The sequence below is a fragment of the Biomphalaria glabrata genome, chromosome 14 (genome assembly GCF_947242115.1).
Source record: "Biomphalaria glabrata chromosome 14, xgBioGlab47.1, whole genome shotgun sequence".
NCBI lineage: Eukaryota > Metazoa > Mollusca > Gastropoda > Planorbidae > Biomphalaria > Biomphalaria glabrata.
The window spans coordinates 5,881,791-5,898,145 of record NC_074724.1 but is presented as its reverse complement, the minus strand read 5'-3'; the positions used below and the strand labels follow the sequence as shown (position 1 = coordinate 5,898,145).

At 38.8% G+C, this 16,355-nt stretch overlaps 1 protein-coding gene across 11 annotated transcripts in view; it reads right to left on the bottom strand.

Moving 5' to 3' along the window:
* The window catches only part of LOC129922991 (uncharacterized), a 59,759-nt gene that overhangs the window by 16,859 nt on the left and 26,545 nt on the right, over positions 1–16,355 (bottom strand). For 10 of the 11 annotated variants that reach the window (XR_008774923.1, XR_008774924.1, XR_008774922.1 and 7 more), the window contains exons 2-4: positions 15,959–16,063; positions 6,381–6,443; positions 6,099–6,286 (exon numbers count right to left, since the gene is read on the bottom strand). Coding sequence is in view for 8 of the 11 variants with exons in the window: in XM_056011597.1 (XP_055867572.1) it covers positions 6,099–6,286; positions 6,381–6,443; positions 15,959–15,971 (264 nt within the window). In the remaining 3 variants the exon portion in view is untranslated. Of the gene's footprint in view, positions 1–6,098; positions 6,287–6,380; positions 6,444–15,958; positions 16,064–16,312; positions 16,333–16,355 lie in introns of those variants that run through there. The other variant, XM_056011596.1, reaches the window with a different exon arrangement.

Genomic DNA, 16,355 nt, shown 5'->3' with positions numbered 1-16,355 from the left:
TCAAATGTTGGTATAGTGAAATGTTCTCTCATTATATATTTGTTCAGTTTTCGGGGATCTAAACACAACCTCAAAGAATTATCTTTCTTCTTTGCTATAACCAAGTTATGAACCCATTCTGTTGGTTCATCAACTTCTGTGATCACTCCATCTTGTTGCATTTGTGTGAGTTTTCTTTTTAATTCTTCATAGAGTGATGGTGCAACTCTGCGCGCACATTAAATAACTGGTTTTGCATCTGACGTCATATTAATGTGATACTTCATTTTGTATATACCATGTCCTACGAATACTTGCTTATATTTTTTCATCAACACTTGTGGAACTTCATTTTGTTGCTTGACATCGTGTACTTCGACATTTCTCTTTGCCTCAATTAGTTTTAAAGCAATAGATGTCTTCAGTCCTAGTATAGGATTTATACTTTTCTTGATCACGTACAGATCATCTTTAACTTCTACATCGCCGACTTTAAATGTGACCGATGCAACTCCCTTCAGTTCTAATGCTTCATACCCCAATGCTCGTAGGGTAGTATTTGAATTCTTTAACTGAGTATCAGTTTCTAAATTGTTCCACGTTGACTCTGATATCACATTAGCTTGTGCTCCTGTGTCAATCTTCATTTTGACTATTTTTCCCATAATATTGACATCAACCATCCAAACTTTGACATTGTTGTCAGTACCAATTGCCTCAAACCACAACTTATTTACTTGGCTTGACTGACTTTCATCTTCCAGTAAATCAACAGCCTTGAAGTGTTTCGACCGACATTTTACAGCGAAATGATTTCTTTTTTTATATTTTCGGCATGTCTGTCCGAATGCTGAGCAATTGTAATTTCTGTGAGATCCACCACAGGATCTGCAATCTCTAATGAAACTTGTTACATGATTCTTTGCCATATTTTCCTGTGAGGTTTTGACTGGCTTTCTATCTTCTGTCTTCTTTAATTTCTTAGCAGCATCCACATGTAATCCTTTCATATCTATCATTTGGTTCTGGGTATGCTCGTCAGCACGAATTATGCTTGCTGCTTTCTCTAAAGTTAAGTCTACATCTCTCAGAAGTCTCTCTCTCACTCGATCCGACTGTATGCCACATACCAATCGATCTCTGATGAGTTCTTCTCGAAGGTTGTCAAACTTGCATTCTTTTGCCAAATTCTTTAACTCAGTATAATACTGTTCAAACGTTTCTCCGTCTTTCTGCTTTCTTGAAAAGAATTTAAATCTGTCATACACAGTGTTGGACTTAGGCAAAAAATGATTCTGAAACCTTTCAATTACTTTGTCTACAGTCTCATCTTCACATACTTGAAAAGTATTGTAGATGTCTCCAGCGGGTTCACCGATCAGGTGTAACAATAAAGCTTTCTTCACTGGCTCGGGCTTCGTATTTTTTCAGTGGCGACCATAAACAGTTCAAAACTTTGTCTCCATTTTTTCCATCTTTCAGATAGATTACCGTCTAGTGACAACGGTTTAGGAGGATCGAATAATTCCATTATTCGTACAGATTCTAGATTCTATGTCTAGGTCTAGATCTAACAATATGAACTAACGACACCACAAATAAAATGTACTTTTAGCAATTTAGAAACCACTAGATCTAGATCTACCTGTTACCAGCACTTTAAAGCAATGTGACACTAGATTTGACACCTAATCTAACACCAGATCTGACACAAGATCTGAAACCAAATCTGACACCATGTTCTGTAGTCACAGATTAATAATAAATTACTGTAGACCACTGGCGGATCCAGGGGGGGGGCGGTATGGGCGATCGCCCCCCCCCCTCGGCCGACCCCCCCCCCTGAGGGGGCGGACGAATTATAGTATAGAATTCACACAATTTGTATGCGAATTTATTACTTATGTTAATAATATATACTAATTATTTATATTTCAACCTATTTTTAGATTATTTTGCCCCCCCCCTTTCTAGTATTTTGGCCGATTTGATAGGGTCGGGAGGGGGCGATGGCATCAATCCGCCCCCCCCACCATAAACTTTGGGTGGGGGGGGCGGTCCTATTTATTTGTACAAATCGCAGCTTGCTAACAGAATCAATTAAATATCTATATGATTAAAACTTGTTATTGGTATTTTAACCGGTCTTTATATAATTTCGTTCACCTGTTGGCCGATTGAAAGGGGAAGAGTGAATACCTCCACTGCCCTTCCCATCTAAACCCTTTGAGTGGGGGGGGGGCGGTCCTACTTTTATGGAGAAATCATAGTATGTGAAAATAATTAGTCAAATATCTATATAATATAAACAGGTGGAAGTGCGATACATGCAATTCCCTTCCCCCCGTCAAACAAATCAATACTTTTTCTTTTTGTATTATAATAAGAAATTACAAAATTTTAAAAATCTGTAACTAATATAATTTATATATGCTATAAAGAAAATTCGTATAACGAGTCGCCCAACCCCTATTCTTTAATGCTAAATGCAATCAATAGCAGAAATTATAAAAAGGAGCGAGAATTAATCGTTTTCATTTTACCGCCCCTCAACTTTCCAGACAGAGTTTGTGTAATTTGACATGAATTTATCATAACTATTTTAAGAAAGACTTTTTCAAACGAAATTTTTCAATATAACAGTCACGGTTGAGATGAGTTCAAAAGCCAGATAATCTTTTCCTAGTCTACTTTTCCAACCTTTACTCTATGTCATATTTTTCTAGTTAAATAATTTAGGATTATAACTCACAATTTATGCTAGAATTTTATTGAATATTATTAATCGAATATTTTTTTTTCGGCAGCTATCCTCAGAACCTTAATCTAAATATGTGGGGTATCTAATCTTTTCAAAGAACAAATCGGTTTTATTTGCAATGTATTAAGGGACTATAAATTCATATTAGAATATTTTTCTCATTATTCAAAAGGTCCTTTATAATAGAATGAATAATGAGCTGTAGGTCAGGAGAATGCGTTACTGCAGTGAAGAATGCCAAAAAACGCTTTTAGCGTCGAGGCTTCGCCCCGAACCTCACTGATGAATAATAAGCTGTAGATGTCAGGAGAATGCGTTTCTGCAGTGAAGAATGCAACAAAACACTTTTGGAGTTGGGGATTCGCCCCGAACCCCACTAATAAATAATGAGCTGTAGATGTCAGAAGAATGCGTTTCAGCCTTGAAAAACGCAAGAAAACGCTTTTGGCGTCGGGGCTTCGCCCCGAAAGCCACTGGTAAGTAATGAGCTGTAGATATCACGAGAATGCCTTTCTGCAGTGAGAAATGCAAGAAAACGCTTTTGGCGTCGGGGCTTCGCTCCGAACACCACTAATAAGTAATGAGCTATAGATGTCAGGAGAATGTGTTTCAGCCGTGAAAAATGCAAGAAAACGCTTTTGGCGTCGGGGCTTCGCCCCGAACCTCACTGATGAATAATAAGCTGTAGATGTCAGGAGAATGCGTTTCTGCAGTGAAGAATGCAACAAAACACTTTTGGAGTCGGGAATTCGCCCCGAACCCCACTAATAAATAATAAGCTGTAGATGTCAGAAGAATGCGTTTCAGCCTTGAAAAACGCAAGAAAGCGCTTTTGGCGTCGGGGCTTCGCCCCGAAACCCACTGGTAAATAATGAGCTGTAGATGTCATGAGAATGCATTTCTGCAGTGAGAAATGCAAGAAAACGCTTTTGGCGTCGGGGCTTCGCCCCGAACACCACTAATAAGTAATGAGCTATAGATGTCAGGAGAATGTGTTTCAGCCGTGAAAAATGCAAGAAAACGCTTTTGGCGTCGGGGCTTCGCCCCGAACCCCACTGATAAATAATGAGCTGTAGATGTCAGAAGAATGCGTTTCTGCAGAGAAAAATGCAAGAAAACGCTTTTGGGCGTCGGGGCTTCGCCCCGAACCCCACTGAAGAAGCTTACAGCGCTCTCCCAGACCCCCAAGCTTGAAGGAGAAAGACTGTTTTTTTTCTGTTTTTTTCGCCGAAGATTGAGAAACAGTCTTATTTTATTCTCATATATCGAATATATATATATATATATATATATATATATATATATATATATATATATATATATATATATATGCTGTACGCACGTTTATGCATAGGGTTAGGGTTTACTGGGCGTTAGGGTTAGGGTTTCGAAAAAAATCGCCCGCCCCCACTCCAAAGTTCTGGATCCGCCAGTGCTGTAGACGTTACTAATTAATAATGATAATAACGAGACTGTCTTTGTCAAGGTAGACATATATAACTAACTTTTATTTCCGTCCGATTCTTTGCTTTCGCATAAAACATAAACAACAAACAATGACGTAATATCTTCTAATATTAACACAGTAAACAAACCGTCATGGTCGCTCACCACCGCCCATTCCCCCCCCCTTTTTTTTTTCTCTTCCAACTTGTGTTGATTATTTGAGATTATTATTTCCCCTTATATGTACATTTTTATATTATTATTTCCCCTTTTATGTACATTTTATATTGCTACTATCAGCCATCTATTTTTCCATATCCCATTTGTCATCATCTCCCCATTGTGCTTTAAAGCAATGTTACCAACCTGACGAATGCACCTCAGTCGAGGGCATCGATAAGATGCATGAGAGACATGTCCAAACTTGTCTTTATTTATCCGCAGCCTCCCTCAGGTGTCTGCCTATGTGCTTAGTGCTATTCAGCACTGTATTTGCTATCGAGAATCACCTATTGCCTTTGTGCTTAGTGCTATTCAGCACTGCACTTGCCTATTTATCGGATCACTTGCCCATTTGTTATTGAGTATCTTCTACTTACCACGTGGATCAAATCAACTCTACTACTTGGCGCTATCGGCCTTGCCCGCCTATTCGACAGCCCACCTGTCAACTTTTTAGGTGCGACGTCCCTATAGACTTAGATCTGTGCGAGACGTCATAGCTACGCCAACCCTCTGCAACTCACTGGACCTATCCTGTTAACTACGCTGCCCACGGCAGATCAGCTCTGCCCGCAGTAACCTTGTGCCCACGGTAGTCGGCCACCCGACCTACTGTGCCCACTACCGATATCCGAACTTTGGATTGAGACTCCACAAGAACTGAATCACCGGCGTCCCTCTACCCGCTAGAGCGCCACCTCCAGCTGCAGAACCTCAAGCCAGGACACAGCCAGCTGCGACATCAACAGGACAACCAGCTAAGTCAGAGGACAAAGTGACATACTCTCTTATTAAGTGCAAGAGTGATGATTAAATCCATTATTGTTTAGAGATAGATACAAACCCTCCCCCCTTTTATTCTTTATGTAAATATTTATTTAAATAAATATTCTTCATTTTTAACTTTGTATCTTTTATTCATTGCTTGTCTCGTTGCGTGCCTGCTCCCGATTTATATGCTGACGGGTTGGAGTGTGATAGCTTCAAAAATAATCATCCCCTAGACATTAAACGCGCCAAACACACGTCACTTTCCCCAACCTGTCACAACCATAAGGTCTGAACGTGGAACTAGTTAGGCCAGATTCACATCTAACTTTACATTAGCTTTGATCTGCTTGACCGTTGAGGAAATACACATGATCTGTCAACCTTCTTTCTCCATTCTTATCTGTCATTAGTTTTTTATATAATTTCATTCTGATGTTCTTTGTGAAAATATTGAAGCCTGCATGAGTGGACCACTTCGGGGGCCAATTTTGAGTTTGTGTTTCCACACAAACTGTCTTTATAACCTTGTGTTTTTTTTGGCACAGTGGTTTTGGCGCAGGACATTTTAGAGATAATTATTTATGTCTATTTTGTAAAGTTCTTAAAGAGAAGTAATTTTATGTTCAAAAAATATTTTTAATATAAAACAATAGTCTTACTTTACCCTAAAAGACTTGAAAACATAGCGTTATTTAGTGGCATCAAATCCACTTTCGGACAATGTCTCGATGTGGACCGATAATTAGAATTTAACTGTAATTAAGTAATTAAGTCAGCCATTCAATAGGCGTTATCTTAGTGTTCATAATTATTACATATTGCTAGAGGCTATAGTATTGCAAGAAAAAATAATAATACGATGTATAATAGTATATCTAGTTTTATGTTGAAATGTATATGTTCATTAAAAAATATTTACTGTACGATAGTTTTCATTCTGTTCTTTGATTTCATATTGAATGTTCTCCAAGCTATCCCAAATGCCCATAGTGTTTATCTTTCCATTAAGTACAACTTGATCGTTCCTATGTATAAATGTCTGACCACATGATGCTGACCAAAAATTTGAATTTTTGGGGAAGATTATGGTCTGCGATCTTGTTAACTCTGAAAAAGATAAAAAATTAATGTCTATTACATTGAAATGTATTTCCTAAAAGAGTATTCTTTTAAAACTAGCATTCGCTAATGAAATAGTTACCGATAAAAAAAAGAAAAATCAAACACTTAGATATTTTCCTTTTTGTGATCACACCACTGACACCTGAAAAATATATGTTAACAATTTCAAAAAACAGTAAAAAAAAAAAAATAATAATATATGACAAATTAATACGGATTATAAATATACATGAAACCAAAGTTTTTATGTCGCCGCTCTATTATTTTTAAAAATTATTTTTTTTTTGCAGAACCATATTACATATACAATATACACGTTATATAAATATTGTTATGAATTTCTTATCTGACAATATGAAAAGATTACACAAAATGAAACAAATAATTTAAGAACTTGATAAAACGATATCCTAATAAGGCGATAGTTTAATGAATATAGGCAATCAAATACTTAACAATTGGCTTCGCGGCTACACGGAAAGCCTGAATGTAATCGCTTTCTTTAATTTAACTAGTTTCTCTGTCTCGTTCTAGATTTGTACTACATCATTTAAGGAGTTACTGAAGCGGACTGACTTCACTTAGGACTAACAATTCCGGACTGAATTGCCTGATTTAAAACATTCGTTATCTTATCTAAAGCAGTGGTCTTCAAGGGGGGGCGCTAGCGCTCCCTGGGGGTGGGGGGCGTTTTCATGAAATTAGGGGGCTCTGGGAGCTGGTGGTAGGGGGTGCTGGATAATAATAGGGAACGAAAAGGGGACGCTGGGCATAAGGTGAAAAAGAAGAAATTAACGGTGCACTGAAACAAAAGATACATTATTCAAAATTAAAGCTGGCAAAAACAATATAGACAAATTGTAGTTAGCTTGGTTCTAATTTAAGAACAGAAACAACGTTAGAAATTGAGTTTGGGTATCCTATTTTTTATTTTTAAATTCTTATTATGTTGCTATAATCGGAGGGTAACTATTGTCCTTAGATGTTACGCGTGTAAACGTTTATGTTTTGATAAACAAGCTAGGTTATAAGCCTTTTAGATTATAGTTTATTTTAGCTACATTTATGTAAATTGATATGTAAATGTTAATTTAAAAAAAACGTTCAAGCTAAAATTTAAATAAAATAATTTAAACTTTTTTTAAAGAAAAAAACATTGACAAAGTATTGTTACGAAAACTCGCTGGTATGTAAATGTATATTTTCTAGAGTGTTAGTGGATTATTACCAAATAAAACGTATTCCAATGTTCTATTTTAATTACGGTATTTTCAAATGAGGTTAAGAAACCAAGTCGGCATCAGGAACATATAGCAATATCCAAAAATAATTTAAGAATATTCATGAACTATTATAAAGATCTACTATTCAAACAATATTTAAAAAAAAAAGAATATGTTTAGTGGCCTCTTAGAAAAATCCATGACTTTTCTCTATATATATATAAGTTACATTCATTTTTGAAGTTAATTAGTATTGAAAAAAGTAAACATTTGAAGTCAAAAACGATACGTTCAGACACAAACAGTTTGACTATTCTTATATTTGATTATACAGTGATTTTAAAATGTGCTTATTGGTGACTCCCTTCTCCTTTATGTACCAACAATTAAAATGCATTCGATAAACTTTCAATTAAGGTTGACCTTTAATAGAATTATATTGTTACGAATGAACAGTGACAGGTAGAGGTCACTATGTGTGACCCCGGCGAGATGACACAGCACCGAGTGTTATCTGGAATCTATGCATGTAAACAAAGACAGGATGGGACGTGCCTCACGTGTTGTTCCAGAGGACGAACAGATTTACGAAGGGGAGCATTGTGACAAATGAACAGTGACAGTTAGAGGTCACTACGTGTGACCTCGGCGAGATGACACTGCAGCAGGCATACTCTGGAATCGACATGTATAAACAACAACAGGATGTGATGTTTCCTCCCATGTTGTTCCAGAGGGTACTAGCAGTTTTTTTTGCAACAATAGACAAGCGATTAGGGACTCTTTATAAACCAGAGATGTTCATGTGAAAAGAGTCAGTACAGTCGTCGATACTGTTCTCTACTGTGCGAGACAGTAGAAGAGAGTGGACTTGAGCCGTTACAGTCGATACAGTCGATGTAAGACGTATACGCTACATGTTACAGTGACGAATTGTTATAGTTATAATTCAATAAAGTTATTTAAAGCTGAAAGTTGAGTCGTCAAGTTCTTTACAGTGTTTCTTTTATTTGTGTGCCTAGTACATTTAGCCAGAAAATCAGAAATACGTAACAATTGGTGTCAGAAGTGGGATCTTTTCTGGCTGAAATGTCTTCGAGGAAACTACTTAACCAGCTGTTGGTCAAAGAATTAAGGCAAGAACTTCGTGAGAGAGGTCTGCAGCTCAATGGTAACAAAGAAACACTAACAGAACGCCTAAGACAGGCCCTTATTGAGGAAGATCAAGATCCAGATGAATACATATTTGAATTAAACCCAGATATGACAGAGATCCTGAGTAACATGCAGGGCCAGATGGACTTAATGAAGGAGAGCCTCAAGAAAATAAACGCCATGAATGAAAACGTAAATGAACAGATGAGCTCTATGAACGAGAAGATTGACCAGAGAGTCAACACTGTGGAAAAAGAAATGGAAGAGATAAGGACTCATGTCCAAGAACAACTGAGTAAGGAACGGGGTACTAGAACAAAAACATTAGTGCCCGAAATCTCTGGGAAGATAAAGCCGCCTGTGTTTGATGGATCCATCTCATGGACTGTTTACAAAAGACAGTTTGAGGCAGCGGCCAAGGTTAATAACTGGAACACTGAAGAAGAGAAAGCGACTGCTCTGGTGTTAGCTTTAAGAGGGAAGGCAGCAGAACTGCTTCAGTCAATAACAAATCAACAAGATTACGCTGCCATTGTTAAGGCTATGGAGCTCCGTTACGGAGACGAACATTTACAAGAAGTTTATAGAGTTCAGTTGAAAACCCGACAACAACGCTCCGGTGAAACCTTGCAAGAGCTAGAGGCGGACATAGAACGGCTTGCTCATTTGGCATATCCAACAGCAGCACAAGACTTTCTGGACGTCATTATCACTGATGCATTCATTGATGCTATTCGAGATCCAGAACTGAAGAAGGCAATAAGAATCAGTGGTAAGCGCAAATCCAGCGAAGCTCTGGTCTACGCCCTCTCCTATGAAGCCGCCAAAGACGCCTCTAAGAATATCCATCATGGGCGTATGCTGGAAGTCCAAGAAGAAGATCTTACACAACTTCTCAGAAGGGTAACTGAAGTGCTAGAAAAACGCAGACCAAATAAGAAGCAAGAAGGACAGAATAGAACCAGTGTACGTTGTTGGAATTGTGGAGAACCTGGCCATCTACAAAGGAACTGCACGAGAAGATTTCCCCGACAAACAGAGTATCAGCACAGACCGGAGACAGATGCAAGGTCAGGTGCTCATGTCTACCAGGGAAACTAACTTTCGCCGGTTTTATGGGGCAAAAATCGGCGATCAAGAACATGACAGCCCCTGCAACTATAATTCCAGTCGCTGTGTTAGGGAAGAATAAAAGTCTGTACATCAATGGTAGAATTGGATCTCGAAATTACCGTTTTCTTCTAGATACTGGTGCCTCACGTTCAGTCATTCGTCCAGACATTGTCAAAAAGAACGAAATCAAGAGAGTGAACTCTTACTCCTTGAAGACGGCCAGTGGAGAGATGATGCCTATACATGGACTGACAAATATAAACTTTGAGCTCGGGCATCAGTCATTTATACATGAATTTCTGATCGCTAACATTACGGATGACTGTATTATTGGGCTCGATTTTATGCAGAAATGTGAATTCTCTCTGAACATCGGAGGTGGTACTTTGAAATGTGGTGATGTTGAGATTCTCTTGCTCTGGGATGAAGATGAAGAGAATGGTCAAATAAGAAGAATCCTTTTAACAGAAGATACAAGTTTGCCAGCTCAGTCTGAAGCAATTATCTTGGGAAAGTTAGAGCATGGTCAAACTGCAACGATGACGGCGATAGATGAAGGCATTGAAAATGACAACAGCGGAATGGCAGTAGGAAAAACATTGGTCCTTGTCGGAAAAGATCAAAAGGTGCCCGTCAGAATCATGAACCTCGGCCTACAGGAGAGACATCTAGAGAAAGACAGCCCCATCGCAATATGTAATACTCTTGACCTGATAAGAAACTGTAATAATGATATCACGATCGTTAATTCCACCAAACCTTTCAATCCACAAATTACCAAGCTCCTGACAGAAATGAAAGTGAATTTATCAGATGAGCAGTTCAGCAAAGCGGAACAGTTGATCATTGAGTTTGAAGATATTCTGCCATCTGATGAAACAGACTGCGGACGGACAAACATGGTACAACATTGAATAGACACTGGAAACACCAGACCGATTCGACAGCCACCACGTCGCTTGCCGCTAGCAAAGCAACAAGAAGCTATGGACATGATAGAGGGCATGACGCAGCAAGGAATCATTGAGCCCTCAAATAGTCCTTGGTGTTCGCCTATTGTCTTAGTAAAGAAGAAGGATGGATCTATGCGATTTTGTGTAGATTACAGAGCTCTGAATAAAGTCACACATAAAGATAGTTATCCACTTCCTAGAATCGACGATACTTTGGACACGCTTGCAGGGTCCCAGGTATTTTCTACTCTCGACCTAAAGAGTGGGTATTGGCAAGTTGAAATGCATCCCAATGATAGAGAGAAAACCGCCTTCTCTGCTGGCAATGGCCTCTGGCAATTTACTGTGATGCCATTCGGTCTCTGCAACGCACCAGCCACCTTTGAACGATTGATGGAGAGGGTTTTACGAGGACTTCATTGGACTACATGCCTTGTTTACCTTGATGACATTATTGTCATTGGCAAAACGTTTGAAGAGCACCTTGCAAATCTGAAGGAAGTATTTCAACGGATAAGAAGTGCGGGAATGAGACTCAGCCCAAAGAAGTGTTCCTTATTCAGGAAAAACGTTAAGTACCTTGGTCACATTGTGTCAAATGACGGAGTCAGCACTGACCCTGACAAAGTTGAGGCAGTGAAACGATGGCCTACGCCAAGTAATATCCATGAGCTGAGAAGTTTCTTAGGACTCTGTACATACTACCGACGTTTCGTGCCAAATTTCTCAAACATCTGTAAGGTCCTTCATCAACTGACAGAGCAAAAGAGGCCATTTATTTGGACATCTGAATGTCAAGAAGCTTTCGAGAGGCTGAAAAACACACTATCCTCATCACCAGTATTGGCCTACCCCATTCCAGGGAAGACATTCATACTCGACACAGATGCAAGCAACACTGGAATAGGCGCAGTCTTGTCCCAAAAGGTGGATGAAACTGAACGAGTCATCGCATACTTCAGTCGAAGCCTATCGAGAGCTGAAAGGAACTACTGTGTGACGAGACGTGAATTGCTGGCTGCTGTGGATGCAATAAAACATTTCCACAAGTACCTATACGGGCAGAAATTTATCTTAAGGTCAGATCACGCAGCTCTGCAATGGTTGCTTTCGTTTAAGAGCCCTGAAGGTCAGGTGGCAAGGTGGATCGAACGTCTTCAAACCTATGAATTTGAAACTAAGCACCGAAAAGGGCAAATTCACCAAAATGCTGATGCACTGTCTCGACGACCCTGCAAAGCAGAATGTAAGCACTGCAAGAGGGCTGAAGAAAAGGAGGTAGCTGTCAATTGTCTTCGGCTCGGAGTAGATGTTTCCGGACCCTGGTGTGATAAAAGGATTCGAGAGGACCAAATGCAAGATGAAGATCTGGCTCCCATTCTTCTATGGAAAGAAGATGGACAACGGCCAGATTGGAAAGACATCTCTGAGAAGGGGGTAGCCACCAAGGCGTACTGGGCTCAGTGGGACTCGCTGACGTTAGTCAATGGTGTCATCAAAAGAGTTTGGGAATCTGCTGATGGAACATCCAATCGCCTTCAGCTGATGTTACCGAAGGTGAGAGTTGCTGAAGTACTGAAAGAGATGCATAATGGCGCTAGCGGATCTCATCTTGGTGTCAATAAGACTCTGGAAAAGGTTCGTCAGCGGTTCTACTGGTTCAGATATAGAGAGGATGTAGAGGAATGGTGTCGAAGGTGCGATATATGTGCGGCAGCAAAAGGCCCTCGACGCAAAACTAGGGGTCTTTTGCAACAGTATAATGTTGGTGTTCCATTCGAGAGGATCGCAATAGATGTAGCAGGCCCATTTCCTGAAACCAAGAAAGGAAACAAATACATCTTGGTAGTCATGGACTATTTCAGCAAATGGCCAGAAGCTTATGCCATACCAAATCAAGAAGCTATCACAGTGGCCGAAACACTCGTGGATAACTGGATCAGTCGCTTTGGTGTACCTAATGAGTTGCACTCTGACCAGGGCAGGAACTTCGAGTCCAAAGTTTTCCAGGAGATGTGCAAGACACTTGGCATCGAAAAGACTCACACGACAGCTCTCCATCCGCAATCTGATGGGATGGTGGAGCGATTCAACAGAACCCTAGAACAACATCTGTCTAAGGTTACTGATGACCGACAAGACGACTGGGACAGTCATATCCCCATGTTCCTCATGTCATACAGAGGATCCGTTCATAGCACCACAGGATATACCCCAGCGAAGATGTTATTTGGTCGTGAGCTTCGTCTACCATGTGACCTGTTATTTGGGATTCCGAGAGATACGCCAGTGTCTTCAACTGAATATGTCACCAATCTCCGAAGACGATTGGAGAATGCTCATGTATTGGCCCGCAGAAACATCAAGACCAACAGTGACCTGATGAAAACGAGGTATGACAAACGGGCCAATACGTCGGGGTTCCATGAGAATGATCTAGTGTGGCTCTATAACCCATAGACACGAAAAGGCAGATCCCCGAAACTCCAAAGAGACTGGGAAGGTCCATACCGTGTCGTAAAAAGAATAAACGACGTGGTCTACCGGATACAGAAAAGTCCACGGTCCAAGCTGAAGGTTGTCCACGTTGACCGACTCCATCAGTACAGTGGTGAAATAGAATCTGTTCGGGACGAACAGATCTAAGAAGGGGGCAGTGTTACGAATGAACAGTGACAGGTAGAGGTCACTATGTGTGACCCCGGCGAGATGACACAGCACCGAGTGTTATCTGGAATCTATGCATGTAAACAAAGACAGGATGGGACGTGCCTCACGTGTTGTTCCAGAGGACGAACAGATTTACGAAGGGGAGCATTGTGACAAATGAACAGTGACAGTTAGAGGTCACTACGTGTGACCTCGGCGAGATGACACTGCAGCAGGCATACTCTGGAATCGACATGTATAAACAACAACAGGATGTGATGTTTCCTCCCATGTTGTTCCAGAGGGTACTAGCAGTTTTTTTTGCAACAATAGACAAGCGATTAGGGACTCTTTATAAACCAGAGATGTTCATGTGAAAAGAGTCAGTACAGTCGTCGATACTGTTCTCTACTGTGCGAGACAGTAGAAGAGAGTGGACTTGAGCCGTTACAGTCGATACAGTCGATGTAAGACGTATACGCTACATGTTACAGTGACGAATTGTTATAGTTATAATTCAATAAAGTTATTTAAAGCTGAAAGTTGAGTCGTCAAGTTCTTTACAGTGTTTCTTTTATTTGTGTGCCTAGTACATTTAGCCAGAAAATCAGAAATACGTAACAATATGTAGCTCGTAAGCTAATTGATGGAAATTATAAATAAATAATATAAATAAGTAATCTTTTCTAAGCAAATGACTAACTATTCGTATTTAAAATAATAAGGCTTGCCTTCGAGTCCAAAAATTAATGAGGAATAAAGCTACACTTACATATTGGGCCACAACTAGAGCAGATGTAACCATTATCCACCTGTGGTCGATTTAAAGTATTTTTTTATCGTCTAAATCTGTCCTCAGCAGTTGATCTTTTGGCTCAAATTTGTATCCCGCGACCTTTGTAAGTGATCGACAGCAGTCTCGTTCTCGCTGGTCCTTAAAGCGTTACACTGGGCCTCTTCTGTTACTCCGACCACATTTTAGCTCACGAAAAAGACACCGACACGTTTGTTTTTTCCCAGAGTTAATGTCGGGCCATAAAAAGTACCTCAATACTATTCATGCCGGCTTTCGCAAAGACATCGATGTTTGTCGTGCGGTCTTGCCATCGTATATTCCCACTTTAGATAATTTAATATAAGCAAGAGTGATATTTTATTTTGCTTGTAATTTACCACAATATATATAGATCAAAATTTTAAAATCAATTGAAAATTTACTGCTCCGATTTGATGAAACCTTGCGCTTTATTTCTCAATCTAATAGAGAAAAGTCCGCCATTGTTAAATAGTCCAAGTTCTACCCTATAACTTAGAGATTTTGTATTTCATTGGATGTTTCGTACTAAAGCCATACTGCATATACTAACTGCACTATTAAATGTCACAGCGTAACCATTTTAGAAGTTACACTGAAAAGATTTTCTCCTAAGCCAATAATATTCCAATAGTTTTACGCAAAAGATACAATGTTAAACGACACGACGTGAGCTGTGTTTTTTTCTAGTCTGTAGAGCACCTAAGAGACGTTCTATTCTAATCGCCATGTACAACAACATTTAGAAGTAACAGAGCCTAAAACCTATTCCACGTATTGTTAGTCGTTGCCCGATCGCTCATTTTCATTCCAGAAATGTTTCCGAAATGAGTTCGGGTAAATATCTTTCCCAAATCAATTCAACTGAGCGAGGCTAGGTCACTTGACACTGTTATGTTTATCTACGGTGCAATACTCTCATATGATTTGTTTTATCATTTGAGAAATAGACTGTCACCGGTGTTGTTTTCTGACACCATAATGTCACTGGGTTGTTTTAGATATAGTCGTGGTGACATTGGGTTCATATTATAAACTTATATTGTAGGCATTGTTAAGATGAATACTTCATACGTTCATACATATCTCGTAAAGAGAAAATAACATTTCATGTAGCAGACACAAATATTATGTTTAATATATATAATAAAGATAAGAACAACACATTTAGAGTATGATACAATCCATGAATATTAACTAATAATCTATTATGAAAATACTTGACAATAACTTATCGACTGCTTATATAAATACTGGTACTTATCTTAATTTACTATATAATAACTCAATAACAATTGCCTGTCCTTACTGACAGCTTCTAACTTTGCTCTTCTCTCCGACTGTACGTAACTGACTCTCTCTAGTAACTATCAAGTGACTGTCTAACTCAAGGTTTAAAGTGTTAACCCTAGGGCAACATGAGATGTGAATAACACTCACAACATCAAAATGGGGTATCTACTCTATGGAACCAACTTTGAGGTGGTGACATAGACTGTTTATAATAATCTGTAATTGGTTATTCAGACGATCAAATAACCAGATAATCGAAGTTTTGCTACAGGCCTACAGTGTGTCTCAGTAGAGAAGGTTCAGACAGCTATTCCTTATTTAACACTTAAAACAGCTTTCTTTTAACGATCCTCTGCAGTTAAAAAAGCTCATTAAAATAAAACTCTAGTTTAGAAAACATTTAAGATAAGCATTATTTTATTAATAATACAGCTATATCGGAGTAAATAATACTTACCAAAACCATACATCGTTTTAAAAACTAAAAAAAAATATCTTTTTAGTTGAACCAATTTGAATGATCCGTAAATGTTTCGATAAAGGTTTCAGCAACTTGTATTTACTAGAAGAGAGAATAATAAATGTAATAAATACATAAGTATCTGTTAAAATATACAATACAATAAAAAGTATAGTAATTTGATGCTTCAATATTACTATTTCTAACAAACATCAGGGTGTAAACTACATCTAAAAAATCATTTTCTCTACTAAGACAAAATTTATAAGACTCTTTTATTTCATACAGACTTAGAATATCATGGCATGCTAAAAAAATATTACATGCATATCAAATTGAAAGAGAACATACATTAGTTGAAAACTCAGGGAACATAAGTGATGATTAATGCGTA